Here is a 16237-nt window from a genome sequence, read left to right as displayed (position 1 = left end):
TAAATTACATGAGCATGACTATAGTGAAGGGTGGCTTTAAAGATTCAAGAAGAGTCATGGAATTTCCATGAATAAAGTGTGCGGAGAAAAACAGTCTGCAAACCACGAAGGAGTTGCCGAGTATGTGGACGAATTTGCAAAACTTGTAGGTGACGAGCACCTCATTCCTGAGTAGGTGTATAATTCATACGAAACTGCATTATTCTGGCAATGCACACCTAGGAAAATCGAACAACAGAAGACGAAAAAGACCCTACAAGATTCAGGCAGGAGCATATCTAGGGGAAATAGCACCTATGGTAAGTATTGAAATTGCGCCTGTCCAAATGTATGACACCAATATTTTTTTATTTTTATTACCTCCGCTAAGGAGATTATGTTTTCACCAGTGCTTGTGAGCAACTTTCAACGAAAGTTATGAACAAATTTTGATGAAATTTTCAGGGAAAGTCAGAAATGACACAAGGACCAATTGATTAGATTTTGGGAGTGATTGTAATCATTGGCTGGATGCCATTACGGAAATATCAATTTTTGTGAATAACTATTGAACTAATAGTGATATCAATGTGATTCCAAATGCCAAAGATATGTTGTACATGGTCAAGAAATCTAAATCTTTAAGATCTGAATCATTGTCTGGATCCAGGATGCCATTACACCACTGGTGCCCCCCTTCAAGTCGTGCACCATGGCACTTGTCCTTCCTGATACCCTAGATACGCCTCTAGACTCAAACAATCGAAGGACAGACTTACCACCTTAGGGTGCTCAGATGTTTGATATTTATATAACTTAAATTTCTACCAGTCCATGGTATACTTTAGACTCATGGGAGATGTATAATTAGTGGGTTAGAGGTGTGTTGATGAATTATCATTACGTGACCACGGTTAGTTTGGCAAAATGGTTAATCCGGCATGGCTTTGGAACCAAGAGTGCCAGAAAATTGGTGGGGTACCTGTATGTCTCCCTGGTTCACTTTTTGTGTTTTCATTTAATCTTCTCTTATCCCATGCGCTCATCAGGATGGTCCAAACATTTTGCAACCAGCTACATGATGTGTGTGATACTGAAGAAGTATTGTGACTCAGCTCTCCCTTGACCAAAAACAAAATTGACAAAATGTTTTCAAATATTTCAAGAATTGTTGTTAGGTCTTTAACTTGAAAATATGGAGACTACAGCGAGTCCGTTTCTGATGAAGATTCTTCCTACATCCCCATGTTTTCAGTTCATTAAAATGGAAACTTGTTAGGATAGGTAAAGTTATTATATATGTACTGAGGATAGGTAAAGTTATTATATATGTACTGAAAACAAAACAAAGGATGTCTGTTCATGTTGTCAGACTTGCTGAATTTGTAGCACTAGTTTATCACTGTATATCTCTACTTTGTGAAGGAGGAATATCAGATGCTTCAGACTGTCAGCGTGCAGCTTACACTAAACTGATACAAAAAAGGAATATGCTCAAATTACTAAAAATGTATCAAATAATGTGAGTTGGTGTTACACTTCAGTTTAGGCTTATTTATTTTACTTATGTCAGTCTATCAGTTTCTACACATTTGTTTTGAGCTTAGTTGATGATGAAATAGGTTTTAAGTACACTAACAGCTCCAATTATCTTTTTATTGTTACAGATTTGCATTCCTGTTCAACAATGAAATACTTAGTGATGTCCATTTTCTGGTTGGCAAAGATGACTCAAGACAACGAATACCTGCCCACAAGTTTGTTTTAGCTGTTGGCAGTGCTGTATTTGATGCTATGTTTAATGGCAAGCTTAGCACACGTCAAGATGAAATTGAATTACCTGATGTGGAACCACAGGCATTTCTTGCTCTCTTACGGTTCTTATACAGGTAAGTTTGTTAGTAACTGCTTAATGAGCTGATGAGATGAAATCATTAATCTTGTGCCCCTACCACCTTTTCTCCCTACTGTTAACACAAATACACTCACAGAGGACATAAAATCAGTAAAGATGAAACCAAACTCAGTAGGTATGATTGTAAAAAGTACACAGAACGTAATAATTTCTGTTGTAAACGTAATTGGGAATGAAGGTCAGTAGCCAGGAGCCTGGGCATCTTGGTTGAAGGTTCTGCGAAATTTACCATGCAGTAGTAACAAGGGTACCTTTAGCTTCTCATTCAGAGGGAAAGTTAAAAATGGGAGAGATGTGGTTCAGTAAAAGATAAAATATGAAAAGCTGTGCTGTGGAAAAGATATGTGTAGAACCCCATTCAGCCAGATTTGTAAAGCATAAGAAAACAAGGAATGAGTATTGCAGGCTGAAAAAGAAAGGACAGAGAAACAGACTTCTTCGATGGGAAGAGGATTATCTTTGTTTAAGGGAAAAAAGAATACATGTCAATGAGCCTTATTAGAATTAATTGAGGTCACTAGTGGATTGCCAAAAGGTTCTTTGCTGTGGCTATAGCTTTTATTGATCTGTATGAATGATTTGCCAGAAGAATTAGACTCCTACCAAAATGTTTTAGAAAAGAAAGGATATAATCCAAAACATTTCCATACATTTATTAGAGGTAAATTGGGGGTGAATGGGAAGCTATTAGGATTAAGGTATTCAGAGGGAATAGTTACAGAAGATGATGTAAAGATATTTGAGGAACTTGATTACAAGTTTGGAAGTGTTTTCATAGTGGAAGACACTGCAGCCCCATCACAGATAAGATGGAAAAGTGCTGAGGATTTATGGAGATACACTTGACAGGCTACCTGAAGTGTTATTAAAGATGTTGCTGGTGAAAGATGAAGAACCAAAGGAATAGAACAGGGCTAATCTTACACTTGACAGACTACCTGAAGTGTTATTAAAGATGTTGCTAGTGAAAGATAAAGAACCAAAGGAATAGAACAGGGCAAACCGTACACCTGTCTGTAAGATTGGAGGTTAGGAGGATGTTTTGAACTACAGACCAGTCTTCCTGACAATCAGCAAATATGAAGAAATATCTCTATGATAACCGTGTTTTGATTGCTAGGAACAAGCTAAAATAAGAAACTATAAATGCAGACAGGTAAGCAGATTTGAAAAAAAAAATTATTTTAAAAGGATGTATAACAGAGAAGAAACTTTAAGGACGTATTTGATAAGGTTTCAGAATATCATGATATGTAGGTGAGGTGTATTTATCTTCTCTGATGAAGTTATACTAATGACCTGAGGAACCTGGAGACCTCTAAGATATAGCAAAGACACTAACATTTGAGTCTGCTGTATAACTTTCTCTTCTTCCATACTGTAACTTTTCTGATATAAAGAGCTTTGTTGAAGTATATGTGATCTTTAATTGATATATAGTAATGATTCTTCTGCATCAGCTACTTTGATCTGTTAAGGTTATACCCTTTCCAGTCCAGAAAAACCAAATGAATTGAACATTAGAATGGTGATAATGAAGAGTTCAGAAGTACAATATCTGTCACACTGAAGATATAACAAGTATGTTTGTAAAGTGTGTTTCTTATCCAAGAAACACTGTATCATGCACACAAATGATTTATATTTATATGTGGTTCTGCTTTGATCAAAATAGTAATTTAGATTTTGCTTCTGAAAGAATATGTGTTTTATCATAATTCAGGAGTCATAAGTGTGTTGTCTTGTTGATTTGATATATATTTTATTTATTCTATTTCTATTATACTTTGTCGCTGTCTCCCGTGTTAGCGAGGTAGCGCAAGGAAACAGACGAAAGAATGGCCCAACCCACCCACATACACATGTATATACATACACGCCCACTTATGCACATATACATACCTATACATCTCAACGTATACACATATATACACACACAGACATATACATATATACACATGTACATAATTCATACTGTCTGCCCTTATTCATTCCCATCACCACCCCGCCACATATGAAATGACAACCCTCTCCCCCTGCATATGCGTGAGGTAGCACCAGGAAAAGACAACAAAGGACACATTCATTCACATTCAGTCTCTAGCTGTCATGTATAATGCACAGAAACCACAGCTCCCTTTCCACATCCAGGCCCCACAAAACTTTCCATGGTTTACTCCAGACGCTTCACATGCCCTGGTTCAATCCATTGACAGCACGTCGACCCCGGTATACCACATCGTTCCAACTCACTCTATTCCATGCACACCTTTCACCCTCCTGCATGTTTAGGCCCCAATCACTCAAAATCTTTTTCACTCCATCTTTCCACCTCGAATTTGGTCTCCCACTTCTCCTTGTTCCCTCCACCTCTGACACATATATCCTCTTTGTCAATATTTCCTCACTCATTCTCTCCATGTGACCAAATCCATTTCAAAACACCCTCTTCTGCTCTCTCATCCACACTCTTTTTATTACCACACATCGCTCTTTCCCTTTCATTACTTACTCGGTCAAACCACGTCACACCACATGTTGTCCTTAAACATCTCATTTCCAGCACATCCACCCTCCTCCGCACAACTCCATCTATAGCCCACGCCTTGCAACCATATAACATTATTGGAACCACTATTCCTTCAAACATACCCATTTTTGCTTTCCAAGATAATGTTCTCGACTTCCACACATTCCTCAAGGCTCCCATAACTTTCGCCCCCTCCCCCACCCTATGACTCACTTCCGCCTCCATGGTTCCATCCGCTGCCAAATCCACTCCCAGATATCTAAAACACTTCACATTCTCCAGTTTTTCTCCATTCAAACTTACCTCCCAACTGACTTGTCCCTCAACCCTACTGTACCTAATAACCTTGCTCTTATTCACATTTACTCTTAACTTTCTTCTTTCACACACTTTACCAAACTCATTCACTAGCTTCTGCAGTTTCTCACCCGAATCAGCCACCAACGCTGTATCATCAGCGAACAACAACTGACTCACTTCCCAAGCTCTTTCATCCACAAGAGACTGCATACTTGCCCCTCTCTCCAGAACCCTTGCATTTACCTCCCTAACTACCCCATCCATAAACAGATTAAACAACCATGGAGACATCATGCACCCCTGCCGCAAACTGACATTCACTGAGAACCAATCACTTTCCTCTCTTCCTACTCGTACACATGCCTTACATCTTCGATAAAAACTATTCACTGCTTCTAACAACTTGCCTCCCACACCACATATTCTTAATACCTTCCACAGAGCATCTCTATCAACTCTATCATATGCCTTCTCCAGATCCATAAATGCTACATACAAATCCATTTGCTTTTCTAAGTGTTTCTCACACACATCTCTCTAAATAGCTTCAGCATGATTGCAGAAGGAAATATTAGTTATTGGTTGAAGTTCTGGTATCATATATCATAGGAACTTGTGGCTTTAGTAAATTTGTGCCCCTTAGCCATCAGAGTTGGTATCACTTTGAATCAGTAAGGGTTTAAGAGTTCAGTTTGTAAATTGTTTATACCTTGTTCAGTTGACTCAGGATTGACTATAGCCATGCCAAGAAAGCTTTTAGGTTTAGACGCCCATAAATGTATGCCTAGAATCTTTATACCTCTATATCTGAGTTAGCTCTTTGGGTTTTCTAGGAGAATAAATCCATTCTGTAGTTTTGTTTTATCTAGTGTGTGATTTTGGATGTTACCTTAAATTATGGCTATGATATTTGAAAAACATGGCAGTTTAGTGTGTAAATGAGTCTGTAACTACTCAACATGTAGTATGCATATCCTTTTCATTGTGAGTTATTTCAGTTGAGGCTTGTATTCAGGCTCAAAAAAATGGGTTTGATTTCATGAGAGACACATTTCTGAAACTAAGAGGAAGCCAAATATACTTTTGCTATTCCACCATAATGGAGCCTCTTGAAATATCATATCCTTTACTTATTCTCTTTTAGGCTCAGAAATGTCTCAGTAATCAACTTTTTTTTTTAATGCACTTGTTTTCTGCCAGAAAAGGAAGCTTTATGTATTGAATCAACGTCATGTAGAAAAGGACATGTTACATGTTTGGATCAAGGTTAAGCATTCAAGTAGCATTGTTTTATTGTTTAGATACACATGAAAAATAAGATTTTAATCTCATGCATGTTCCACAGTGATGAGGTCCAGATTGGACCTGAGACTGTAATGACAGTATTATACACAGCAAAGAAGTATGCAGTTCCAGCCCTAGAACAAGCTTGTGTGGATTTTCTTAAACGAAACCTATCATCTGATAATGCTTTTATGCTTCTTACCCAGGTATGTTAACAGTATTTCTTGAGTTTTTAATTCTTCTTTCATGATTTTATTGACCTCTTTAGGAGTACACCTAAGCTAAATGCTTAGGTGAGCTATTGGCACTATGCATTGCTTTATATTGTGAATTGTAAGTTTGAATGGAGAAAAACTGGAAGAAGTGAAGTGTTTTAGATGTATGGGAGTAGATTTGGCAGCTGATGAAACCATGGAAGCAGAAGTGAATCATAGAGTGGGGAGGGGGCAAAAGTTCTGAGAGACCGATTAATATTAATGGAAAAAATAGAAAAAATCTTTAAAATGTAATCTTTAATTACAGGCCATAATGTTCCCTAAAGCAAATTGGAACCAGAGATTCGTATTCTCCATTGATATCATCCTAATACCGAAGTTTTTGAGCAAATCTATCACCCTTTGAAAAACACCAAAAAGTGCAGGTAATAGGTCAGGATATTTTCTAGCCCAAAAAAAGTTTTTCTTTGAAAAATGTGAAATAACACGATGAAACACTTCTTTGGTTGATAAAAGCATAGAAAATATCTAATTGTTCTTCCCTTAACTGGCATATTCCGATTAATACTAATGGAAAAAATTTTAAAAATCGTTTTAAAATGTAGTCATTAATTACAGGCTATAATGATCCCTAAAGCAAATTTGAACCAGAGATTCACATTCACCATTAATAATCATCCTAATACTGAAGTATTTGAGCAAATCTATCATCCTTTGAAAAATACCAAAAATTACAGGCCAAAAAATTGTTCCTTTCAAAACTATAATATAACTTTGATGAAATGCTTTTTTGGTTGATATAAGCATAGAAAATATGTAATTGTTCTTCCCTTAACCGGCATATACCGATTAATACAAATAAGAATTGATTTTTTTTAAATGTAATCGATAATTACTGGCCATAATGATCCCCAAACCATAGTCGAAGTAGAGATTTGTATTCAACATTAAGAATCATCATAGTACTGAAGTTTTTAAGCAAATCTGTCACCCTTCGAAAAATACCAAAAATTACAGGTAATAGTTCAGGGTGCTTTTTAAACTAAGAAAGTTTTTCTTTCAAAACTATGATATAACATGATTAAACGCTTGTGTTTAATCTAAGCATAGAAAATAGCTAATTGTTCTTCTTGTTTAATTGGCATATACCAATCAATAGATATAAAAAAAAAGTTGAAAAATCTTTTTAAAATGTAATCGTTAATTACGGACCACAATGATCCATAAACAAAATTTCAACAAGAGATTCCTATTCAGCATTATGAATTGTCATAATATTGAAGAAGTTTTTAAGCAAATCTATCACCCTTTGAAAAATATCAAAGATTACAGGTATTTTTTAGACCAAAAAACTTTTCTTTCAAAACTATGATATGCTCTATATAACCACAGAATATATCTAATTGTGCTTCCCTTAACCAGCATATACCTATTAGTACTAATCGAAAAATGAAAAATTTTCTTTTTAGAATGTAATCTTTAATTCCAGGCCATAATAATCCCTAAACCAAATTTGAACCAGAGGTTCGTATTCAGCATTAATAATCATCCTAATACTGAATTTTTGAGCAAATCTATCACCCTTCAAAAAATATCAAAAATTACAGGTAATAGTTAAGGATATTTTTTACCTCAAAAAAGTTTTCCTTTTAAAGCTATGATATAAATTGATGAAACTTTTCAGTGCTTGATATAAGCATAGAAAGTATCTAATTCTGCTTCCCTTAACTGGCATATACCGATTAATACAAATGAAAAAAAATGAAAAAATCTTTCTAAAATCTGATCATTGATTACAGACCATAATGATTCCTAAAGCAAATTTGAACCATATTCCTATTCAGCAGTAAGAATCATCCTAATACTGAAGTCTTTAAGCAAATCTGTCACCCAGTGAAAAATACCAAAAATTATAAGTAATAGGTCAGGGTATTTTTTAGACCAAAAAACTTTTTCTTTCATAACTATTATATGACATGAAAAGCTTCTATTCTAGATATAAGCATAGAAAATATCTAATTGTGCTTCCCTTAGATGGCATATACCGATTAATACTAATGGAAAAATGAAAAAAATCTTTTTAAAATATTTTATTAATTATACTTTGTTGCTGTCTCCCGCATTACCAAGGTAGCGCAAGGAAACAGATGAAAGAATGGCCCAACCCACACACATACACAAGTATATACATACACATCCACACACGCACATATACATACCTATACATCTCATCATATACATATATATACACACACAGACATATACATATATACACATGTACATAATTCAAGGGTAAAGGGGAAGAGTGGTTTGGGAATGTCTTGGGAGTAAAGTCAGGGGTTAGTGAGAGGACAAGAGCAAGGGAAGGAGTAGCAGTACTCCTGAAACAGGAGTTGTGGGAGTATGTGATAGAATGTAAGAAAGTAAATTCTCGATTAACATGGGTAAAACTGAAAGTTGATGGAGAGAGATGGGTGATTATAGGTGCATATGCACCTGGGCATGAGAAGAAAGATCATGAGAGGCAAGTGTTTTGGGAGCAGCTGAATGAGTGTGTTAGTGGTTTTGATGCACGAGACCGGGTTATAGTGATGGGTGATTTGAATGCAAAGGTGAGTAATGTGGCAGTTGAGGGAATAATTGGTATACCTGGGGTGTTCAGTGTTGTAAATGGAAATGGTGAAGAGCTTGTAGATTTATGTGCTGAAAAAGGACTGGTGATTGGGAATACCTGGTTTAAAAAGCGAGATATACATAAATATACGTATGTAAGTAGGAGAGATGGCCAGAGGGCGTTATTGGATTACGTGTTAATTGACAGGCGTGCGAAAGAGAGACTTTTGGATGTTAATGTGCTGAGAGGTGCAACTGGAGGGATGTCTGATCATTATCTTGTGGAGGCTAAGGTGAAGATTTGTATGGGTTTTCAGAAAAGAAGAGTGAATGTTGGGGTGAAGAGGGTGGTGAGAGTAAGTGAGCTTGGGAAGGAGACTTGTGTGAGGAAGTACCAGGAGAGACTGAGTACAGAATGGAAAAAGGTGAGAACAATGGAAGTAAGGGGAGTGGGGGAGGAATGGGAAGTATTTAGGGAATCAGTGATGGATTGCACAAAAGATGCTTGTGGCATGAGAAGAGTGGGAGGTGGGTTGATTAGAAAGGGTAGTGAGTGGTGGGATGAAGAAGTAAGATTATTAGTGAAAGAGAAGAGAGAGGCATTTGGACGATTTTTGCAGGGAAAAAATGCAATTGAGTGGGAGATGTATAAAAGAAAGAGACAGGAGGTCAAGAGAAAGGTGCAAGAGGTGAAAAAGAGGGCAAATGAGAGTTGGGGTGAGAGAGTATCATTAAATTTTAGGGAGAATAAAAAGATGTTCTGGAAGGAGGTAAATAAAGTGCGTAAGACAAGGGAGCAAATGGGAACTTCAGTGAAGGGCGCAAATGGGGAGGTGATAACAAGTAGTGGTGATGTGATAAGGAGATGGAGTGAGTATTTTGAAGGTTTGTTGAATGTGTTTGATGATAGAGTGGCAGATATAGGGTGTTTTGGTCGAGGTGGTGTGCAAAGTGAGAGGGTTAGGGAAAATGATTTGGTAAACAGAGAAGAGGTAGTAAAAGCTTTGCGGAAGATGAAAGCCGGCAAGGCAGCAGGTTTGGATGGTATTGCAGTGGAATTTATTAAAAAAGGGGGTGACTGTATTATTGACTGGTTGGTAAGGTTATTTAATGTATGTATGACTCATGGTGAGGTGCCTAAGGATTGGCGGAATGCGTGCATAGTGCCATTGTACAAAGGCAAAGGGGATAAGAGTGAGTGCTCAAATTACAGAGGTATAAGTTTGTTGAGTATTCCTGGTAAATTATATGGGAGGGTATTGATTGAGAGGGTGAAGGCATGTACAGAGCATCAGATTGGGGAAGAGCAGTGTGGTTTCAGAAGTGGTAGAGGATGTGTGGATCAGGTGTTTGCTTTGAAGAATGTATGTGAGAAATGCTTAGAAAAGCAAATGGATTTGTATGTAGCATTTATGGATCTGGAGAAGGCATATGATAGAGTTGATAGAGATGCTCTGTGGAAGGTATTAAGAATATATGGTGTGGGAGGCAAGTTGTTAGAAGCAGTGAAAAGTTTTTATCGAGGATGTAAGGCATGTGTACGTGTAGGAAGAGAGGAAAGTGATTGGTTCTCAGTGAATGTAGGTTTGCGGCAGGGGTGTGTGATGTCTCCATGGTTGTTTAATTTGTTTATGGATGGGGTTGTTAGGGAGGTGAATGCAAGAGTTTTGGAAAGAGGGGCAAGTATGAAGTCTGTTGGGGATGACAGAGCTTGGGAAGTGAGTCAGTTGTTGTTCGCTGATGATACAGCGCTGGTGGCTGATTCATGTGAGAAACTGCAGAAGCTGGTGACTGAGTTTGGTAAAGTGTGTGAAAGAAGAAAGTTAAGAGTAAATGTGAATAAGAGCAAGGTTATTAGGTACAGTAGGGTTGAGGGTCAAGTCAATTGGGAGGTAAGTTTGAATGGAGAAAAACTGGAGGAAGTAAAGTGTTTTAGATATCTGGGAGTGGATCTGGCAGCGGATGGAACCATGGAAGCGGAAGTGGATCATAGGGTGGGGGAGGGGGGCGAAAATCCTGGGAGCCTTGAAGAATGTGTGGAAGTCGAGAACATTATCTCGTAAAGCAAAAATGGGTATGTTTGAAGGAATAGTGGTTCCAACAATGTTGTATGGTTGCGAGGCGTGGGCTATGGATAGAGTTGTGCGCAGGAGGATGGATGTGCTGGAAATGAGATGTTTGAGGACAATGTGTGGTGTGAGGTGGTTTGATCGAGTAAGTAACGTAAGGGTAAGAGAGATGTGTGGAAATAAAAAGAGCGTGGTCGAGAGAGCAGAAGAGGGTGTTTTGAAATGGTTTGGGCACATGGAGAGAATGAGTGAGGAAAGATTGACGAAGAGGATATATGTGTCAGAGGTGGAGGGAACGAGGAGAAGAGGGAGACCAAATTGGAGGTGGAAAGATGGAGTGAAAAAGATTTTGTGTGATCGGGGCCTGAACATGGAGGAGGGTGAAAGGAGGGCAAGGAATAGAGTGAATTGGATCGATGTGGTATACCGGGTTTGACGTGCTGTCAGTGGATTAAATCAGGGCATGTGAAGCGTCTGGGGTAAACCATGGAAAGCTGTGTAGGTATGTATATTTGCGTGTGTGGACGTGTATGTATATACATGTGTATGGGGGTGGGTTGGACCATTTCTTTCCTCTGTTTCCTTGCGCTACCTCGCAAACGCGGGAGACAGCGACAAAGCAAAAAAAAAAAAAAAAAACCATATATGGTTTGCTGAAGTAGAAAAATTACATGAACAGATCATATGTTGATTATTAGAAATATGACTGAAGACCAAATGGGACATGCTTACTTAACAACATGGAAGGACCTGCTTAGTGACTTTCCTTTTAACAAAACTTCAAATTGAGAAACATCTCATCATTACATGCTTTTTTAAGTTAGTGTTACCCCTGTCCATCCTTTCCAAATAAGTTGTATTAAGCTGTGTGATGAAAACAAATATGTAATGCCCACTTAACAATTTTCTAGGCTCGGCTTTTTGATGAACCACAGCTAGCCGCTCTCTGCTTGGAGACAATAGATAAAAACACAGCTGATTCACTTTCTGCAGAAGGCTTCACAGATATTGACTGCAACACCTTATGCATGGTGCTAGAACGAGACACTCTTCGTATTCGAGAGGCTAAACTTTTTGAAGCAGCTGTCAGGTAAGACTCCAATGATGTCATGTTTATTGTCTTTTTCCTCAGATTTGTGGATTCACATTTACAGAAGCCATTCACTTTGATTTGATTTGATTAGAATATTGTAACTCCAAAGAAAAATTAAAGGAGGGTTAATTATCCAACACCTTACATTCAAGGTTATGAATTGGTTGACTTTCATTGCCCATGAAAACTCGGAATAGATGTTTTTATGATGCAGGTTGAGCATGCTGTTACCCATGTCAAAAGGCCAAGCCATTATGGAAGAGTTGATGTATCAGGTAATTCAGGAGGTGATGTAGACATCCCATGAGCCCTCACTTTCTCTCCCAGTAACTCTCATTCCACTCCCCACCATATCAAGCCCTTATCACCACATTTTCTGGAAAGTTTTGAGGGAATATGTTCTCAATTAATAGATGCAAGTCCATGGAAATTAGTGCTTGCAGTTAGTTTTTTGCATGTATATTCCATACTTAAGAATTTGATACAGAAAAGTAGTGCTTAAGAACATAATCATTTTTATATAAGTTTTCAGTTGCTCATATAACATTCAACAAAACTTTTATGTCTTGAAGTATCTTGACCATTCAGAAACACTGTATGAACAGTTTATTTAACAACACTTCCAGATAAGACAGCTCGGCTCTCTGATCCCAGTATACTAGGCTTATATCTCCTCTCCCAGCTTGTCAAAGGGTAAGCCTATTGGAGAGGAATTTTATTCATCATACCAGACACTTGGCGACCAGTTTGCATTATCCATGTGATTAAGACAAATTCTCATCGTGGATACTTGTCGATTAGAAGCTACCTCTCTCTTTGTCTCCTATTATCCACATACTTTAATTTTCTCTCTGCTTTTTTGATATTCCGTCATGATTGTAGAACACTTATTGGTATATGTTTCCTATTAAATGTTGTTTCATATGTCAATTTGATTGCAGGTGGTCTGAAGCTGAATGTGAACGTGGGGGCTTACCAGTAACAAGTTCTAATCAGAGGGCAGTGCTAGGGAGAGCACTCTCATTAGTGCGATTTCCCCTTATGACTGTTGAAGAATTTGCCCAGGGTCCTGCACAGTCAGGGATTCTGACAGATCGTGAAGTGGTTCAGCTCTTTCTTCATTTTACTGTAAGTCATGAGTTTGCAAGTTATTAGGGCTAACATGTCTGTACATCTGGCTTGTATGAGTTGACTTTGGTTGGCTTTTGATATATATATATATATATGAAAATTGATATATATTGTAATAGGTATATATATTGTAATAGGTGGAGGGAACGAGGAGAAGTGGGAGACCAAATTGGAGGTGGAAAGATGGAGAGAAAAAGATTTTGTGTGATCGGGGCCTGAACATGCAGGAGGGTGAAAGGAGGGCAAGGAATAGAGTGGATTGGATCGATGTGGTATACCGGGGTTGACGTGCTGTCAGTGGATTGAATCAGGGCATGTGAAGCGTCTGGGGTAAACCATGGAAAGCTGTGTAGGTATGTATATTTGCGTGTGTGGACGTATGTATATACATGTGTATGGGGGTGGGTTGGGCCATTTCTTTCGTCTGTTTCCTTGCGCTACCTCGCAAACGCGGGAGACAGCGACAAAGCAAAAAAAAAAAAAAAATCAGGATTAAAGTTATTATATATTTCAGGTGAATCCCAAACCTCCCGTAAACTTCCTGGATGTTCCCAGATGTTGTATGACAGGCAAGGAGCAAACAGTATGCCGATTCCAGCAAATAGAGTCTCGCTGGGGTTATTCTGGTACTAGCGACAGAATTCGGTAAAGTACAATTTGATGATGTAACCTTCCTTGAGAAGGTTTATGAAATATGAATGTAGATAATTGATCATTTGTTGTCATTGCACTAGGAATTACCAATATAGGACAACCATTCAGTGTACTCCTTATGGTCTCTCTTATTCTTCAGCTACATTCGTAGGCAGGCTTGGTGTTTTTTGGCAGACATTTTAAACCTCATAAATCTTGCACAGATTACTTTTTCCTCCTCCTGTTTATTATTTCTTGCTTACTAGGGATTTCATTGGATTAATGGGAATTATTTGAGTGTTGAATGAATTATATGATTTGTTTCATTGATTTTTAGTTTATTTCATATAGTTTTCTATTTCTGAAAATGAGGAAGAAAATAAAGGTATGCAAGTAATTCAGTAAATATAAAGAACAGATGTGCATTTGTTTAAGGCATTTTTAGATATTACAGTGCCATTATTGCTGTTTATTGAGATTCTTTTTTATGTACTTTACATGAATTTTATGCACTGCATTTAATGTAGATATAGAAGTTATTGATGTAATTATTCTGTTTTAGCTGAATGCCTAGACAGTGGCACAGTGTCATGCTGTTGGTTATTAGTGATACTTTGATGAGCGATTAGTGTTAACAGTGTGATGTAGACCATCAGGCTTGTGTCTGATTTCTCTTTTCAATTTCCCCCCAGCCATGATGAAAAATTTTTAACATTAGCAATATCAGTTTGCTCATTGACATTCTCTGTAATTTTTCTAATGGTTTCAAAAATAGGTAACATGTAAGTATAGTATCCATTCTGTTTAAACTTTCTTACCTTATTTTCTCTCCTGCCTTCTTGAAGCAGTAACAGAAACAGACAAATAACATTCAGTGCCTTGCTGTCTTGGATAATGTACCGAAACTAGTCTTCCATCCATGACAAAGCCCCACATACTGTTCAGTATTTTGCGTGACTGCTTTATATGCCCTGATTCAACCTATAAATAGCATGTTGCTCTGCATATACTACGTCTTTCCAGTTTTTTCTATCCAGCACATTCCTCTTGCTTACTGAATGTTTAGGCTGCTATAACCTAAAGCCTCCAATACTCCTCCAGGGTATTGCCTTCCCCTCTCTTCATCTTTCATACACCATTACTTTGCCTTTACTTGCATTTACCTTCAATTGCCTACACTTACACACATCATAAAACACACTTACAACCTTCTGCAACTTCTCTTCGCTCAAAGCAAACAATGCTGGAGAAATTGTAAGGTTGTGAACAGAATGGTAGTACTCCACATGAGGATGAGGCAGAAAGAAAAGACAGCTATCTGAGTCAAAGGAGTGCAACTTGACAACCACTGAAGTGCTGGCTCACTACACAGCCATCACTAACCCTCTTGATACCCAGGTGGATAGTACCGGTAATATACCTCACTTGCCATTGGCTGCCTACCAACTCTTACTTCCCTTTAATTGCTACATACATCCTTAGCACCTTATCCTTCGAATAAAGGAACAATAATAGACCATACTTACATGATGCTGCCTTTTCAGGCCAACAATTTTTTCTAGTGGTCATAGACTTTAGTACATCTTGATCAAAATAAGGAAAATATATGAAAGCATTGTAGTTTTACACAAAGGTATAGAGGATGTCTACTTTGATATAGTCTGCTCGGACACACATGACTTAGATGCAGTTCTTTTCACAATTGCCTGCTGTTCCCATGCCTAATGCCAGGAACAGACGAAGAAAATTCCTCTTTCTATGACAGTTCTCTGACCGTCGTATGTAATATACCAAACCATAGCCACCCTATCCACAACCAGGCCCCACTGACCTTTCTGTGGTTCCCTCAGCTGCTTTATATGTAATCCATTGTCAGCACATGGCTCCAGTTCACTCTGTTTTATGCAGTCCTGTCATCCTTTTGCATGTGAAGGTCCCAGTCACTCAAAATATTTATCATTCCATCCTTCTGTCTCTAAATTGGTCAACCCCTTCTCCTTGTTCTATCTGCTTCTGTAACATATATCCTCTTTGACAGCCTCTCCACACTCATTCTCTCAATATGTCAAAACCATTTCAGCACACCCTATCCAGCTCTCTCTGCCATACATTCCCACACCTCTTTCTTACCCTGTTATTACTTATTCTATGAACTCTTTGCATCACATATGTTCTCAGCATTTTATTTCCAACACAACCACCCGTCTCTGAACATTTTCATCTATAGTCCATGCCTCACATCCATGCAACTTTGTTGGGACTACTTTGCTTTCAACCATACCCATTTTTACCCTCCCCAATAGTGACCTCCCCTTCCACACATTCCTCACTGCTTCCAGGAACTTTGTCCCTTCACCCATCCTGTGATGCACTTCTGCTTCCATGGTTCCCTTTTCTGCCATGTCCACTCCCATGTATCTTATTTTATTTATTGTACTTTGTCACTGTCTCCCGCGTTAGTGAGGTAGCTCAAGG

At 38.0% G+C, this 16237-nt stretch overlaps 1 protein-coding gene across 6 annotated transcripts in view; it reads left to right on the top strand.

Annotated features, from left to right (window-relative positions):
• The window catches only part of LOC139754553 (BTB/POZ domain-containing protein 1-like), a 51839-nt gene that overhangs the window by 22008 nt on the left and 13594 nt on the right, over window positions 1–16237 (top strand). For all 6 annotated transcript variants that reach the window (XM_071671895.1, XM_071671896.1, XM_071671893.1 and 3 more), the window contains 5 exons: window positions 1647–1868; window positions 6070–6214; window positions 11817–11995; window positions 12940–13126; window positions 13644–13774. In XM_071671895.1, the coding sequence (XP_071527996.1) occupies window positions 1647–1868; window positions 6070–6214; window positions 11817–11995; window positions 12940–13126; window positions 13644–13774 (864 nt within the window). The remainder of the gene's footprint in view (window positions 1–1646; window positions 1869–6069; window positions 6215–11816; window positions 11996–12939; window positions 13127–13643; window positions 13775–16237) is intronic.

The sequence above is a fragment of the Panulirus ornatus genome, chromosome 17, assembly GCF_036320965.1.
Source record: "Panulirus ornatus isolate Po-2019 chromosome 17, ASM3632096v1, whole genome shotgun sequence".
Classification (NCBI taxonomy): Eukaryota; Metazoa; Arthropoda; class Malacostraca; order Decapoda; family Palinuridae; genus Panulirus; species Panulirus ornatus.
This window is presented reverse-complemented; position numbering and strand designations above follow the sequence as displayed.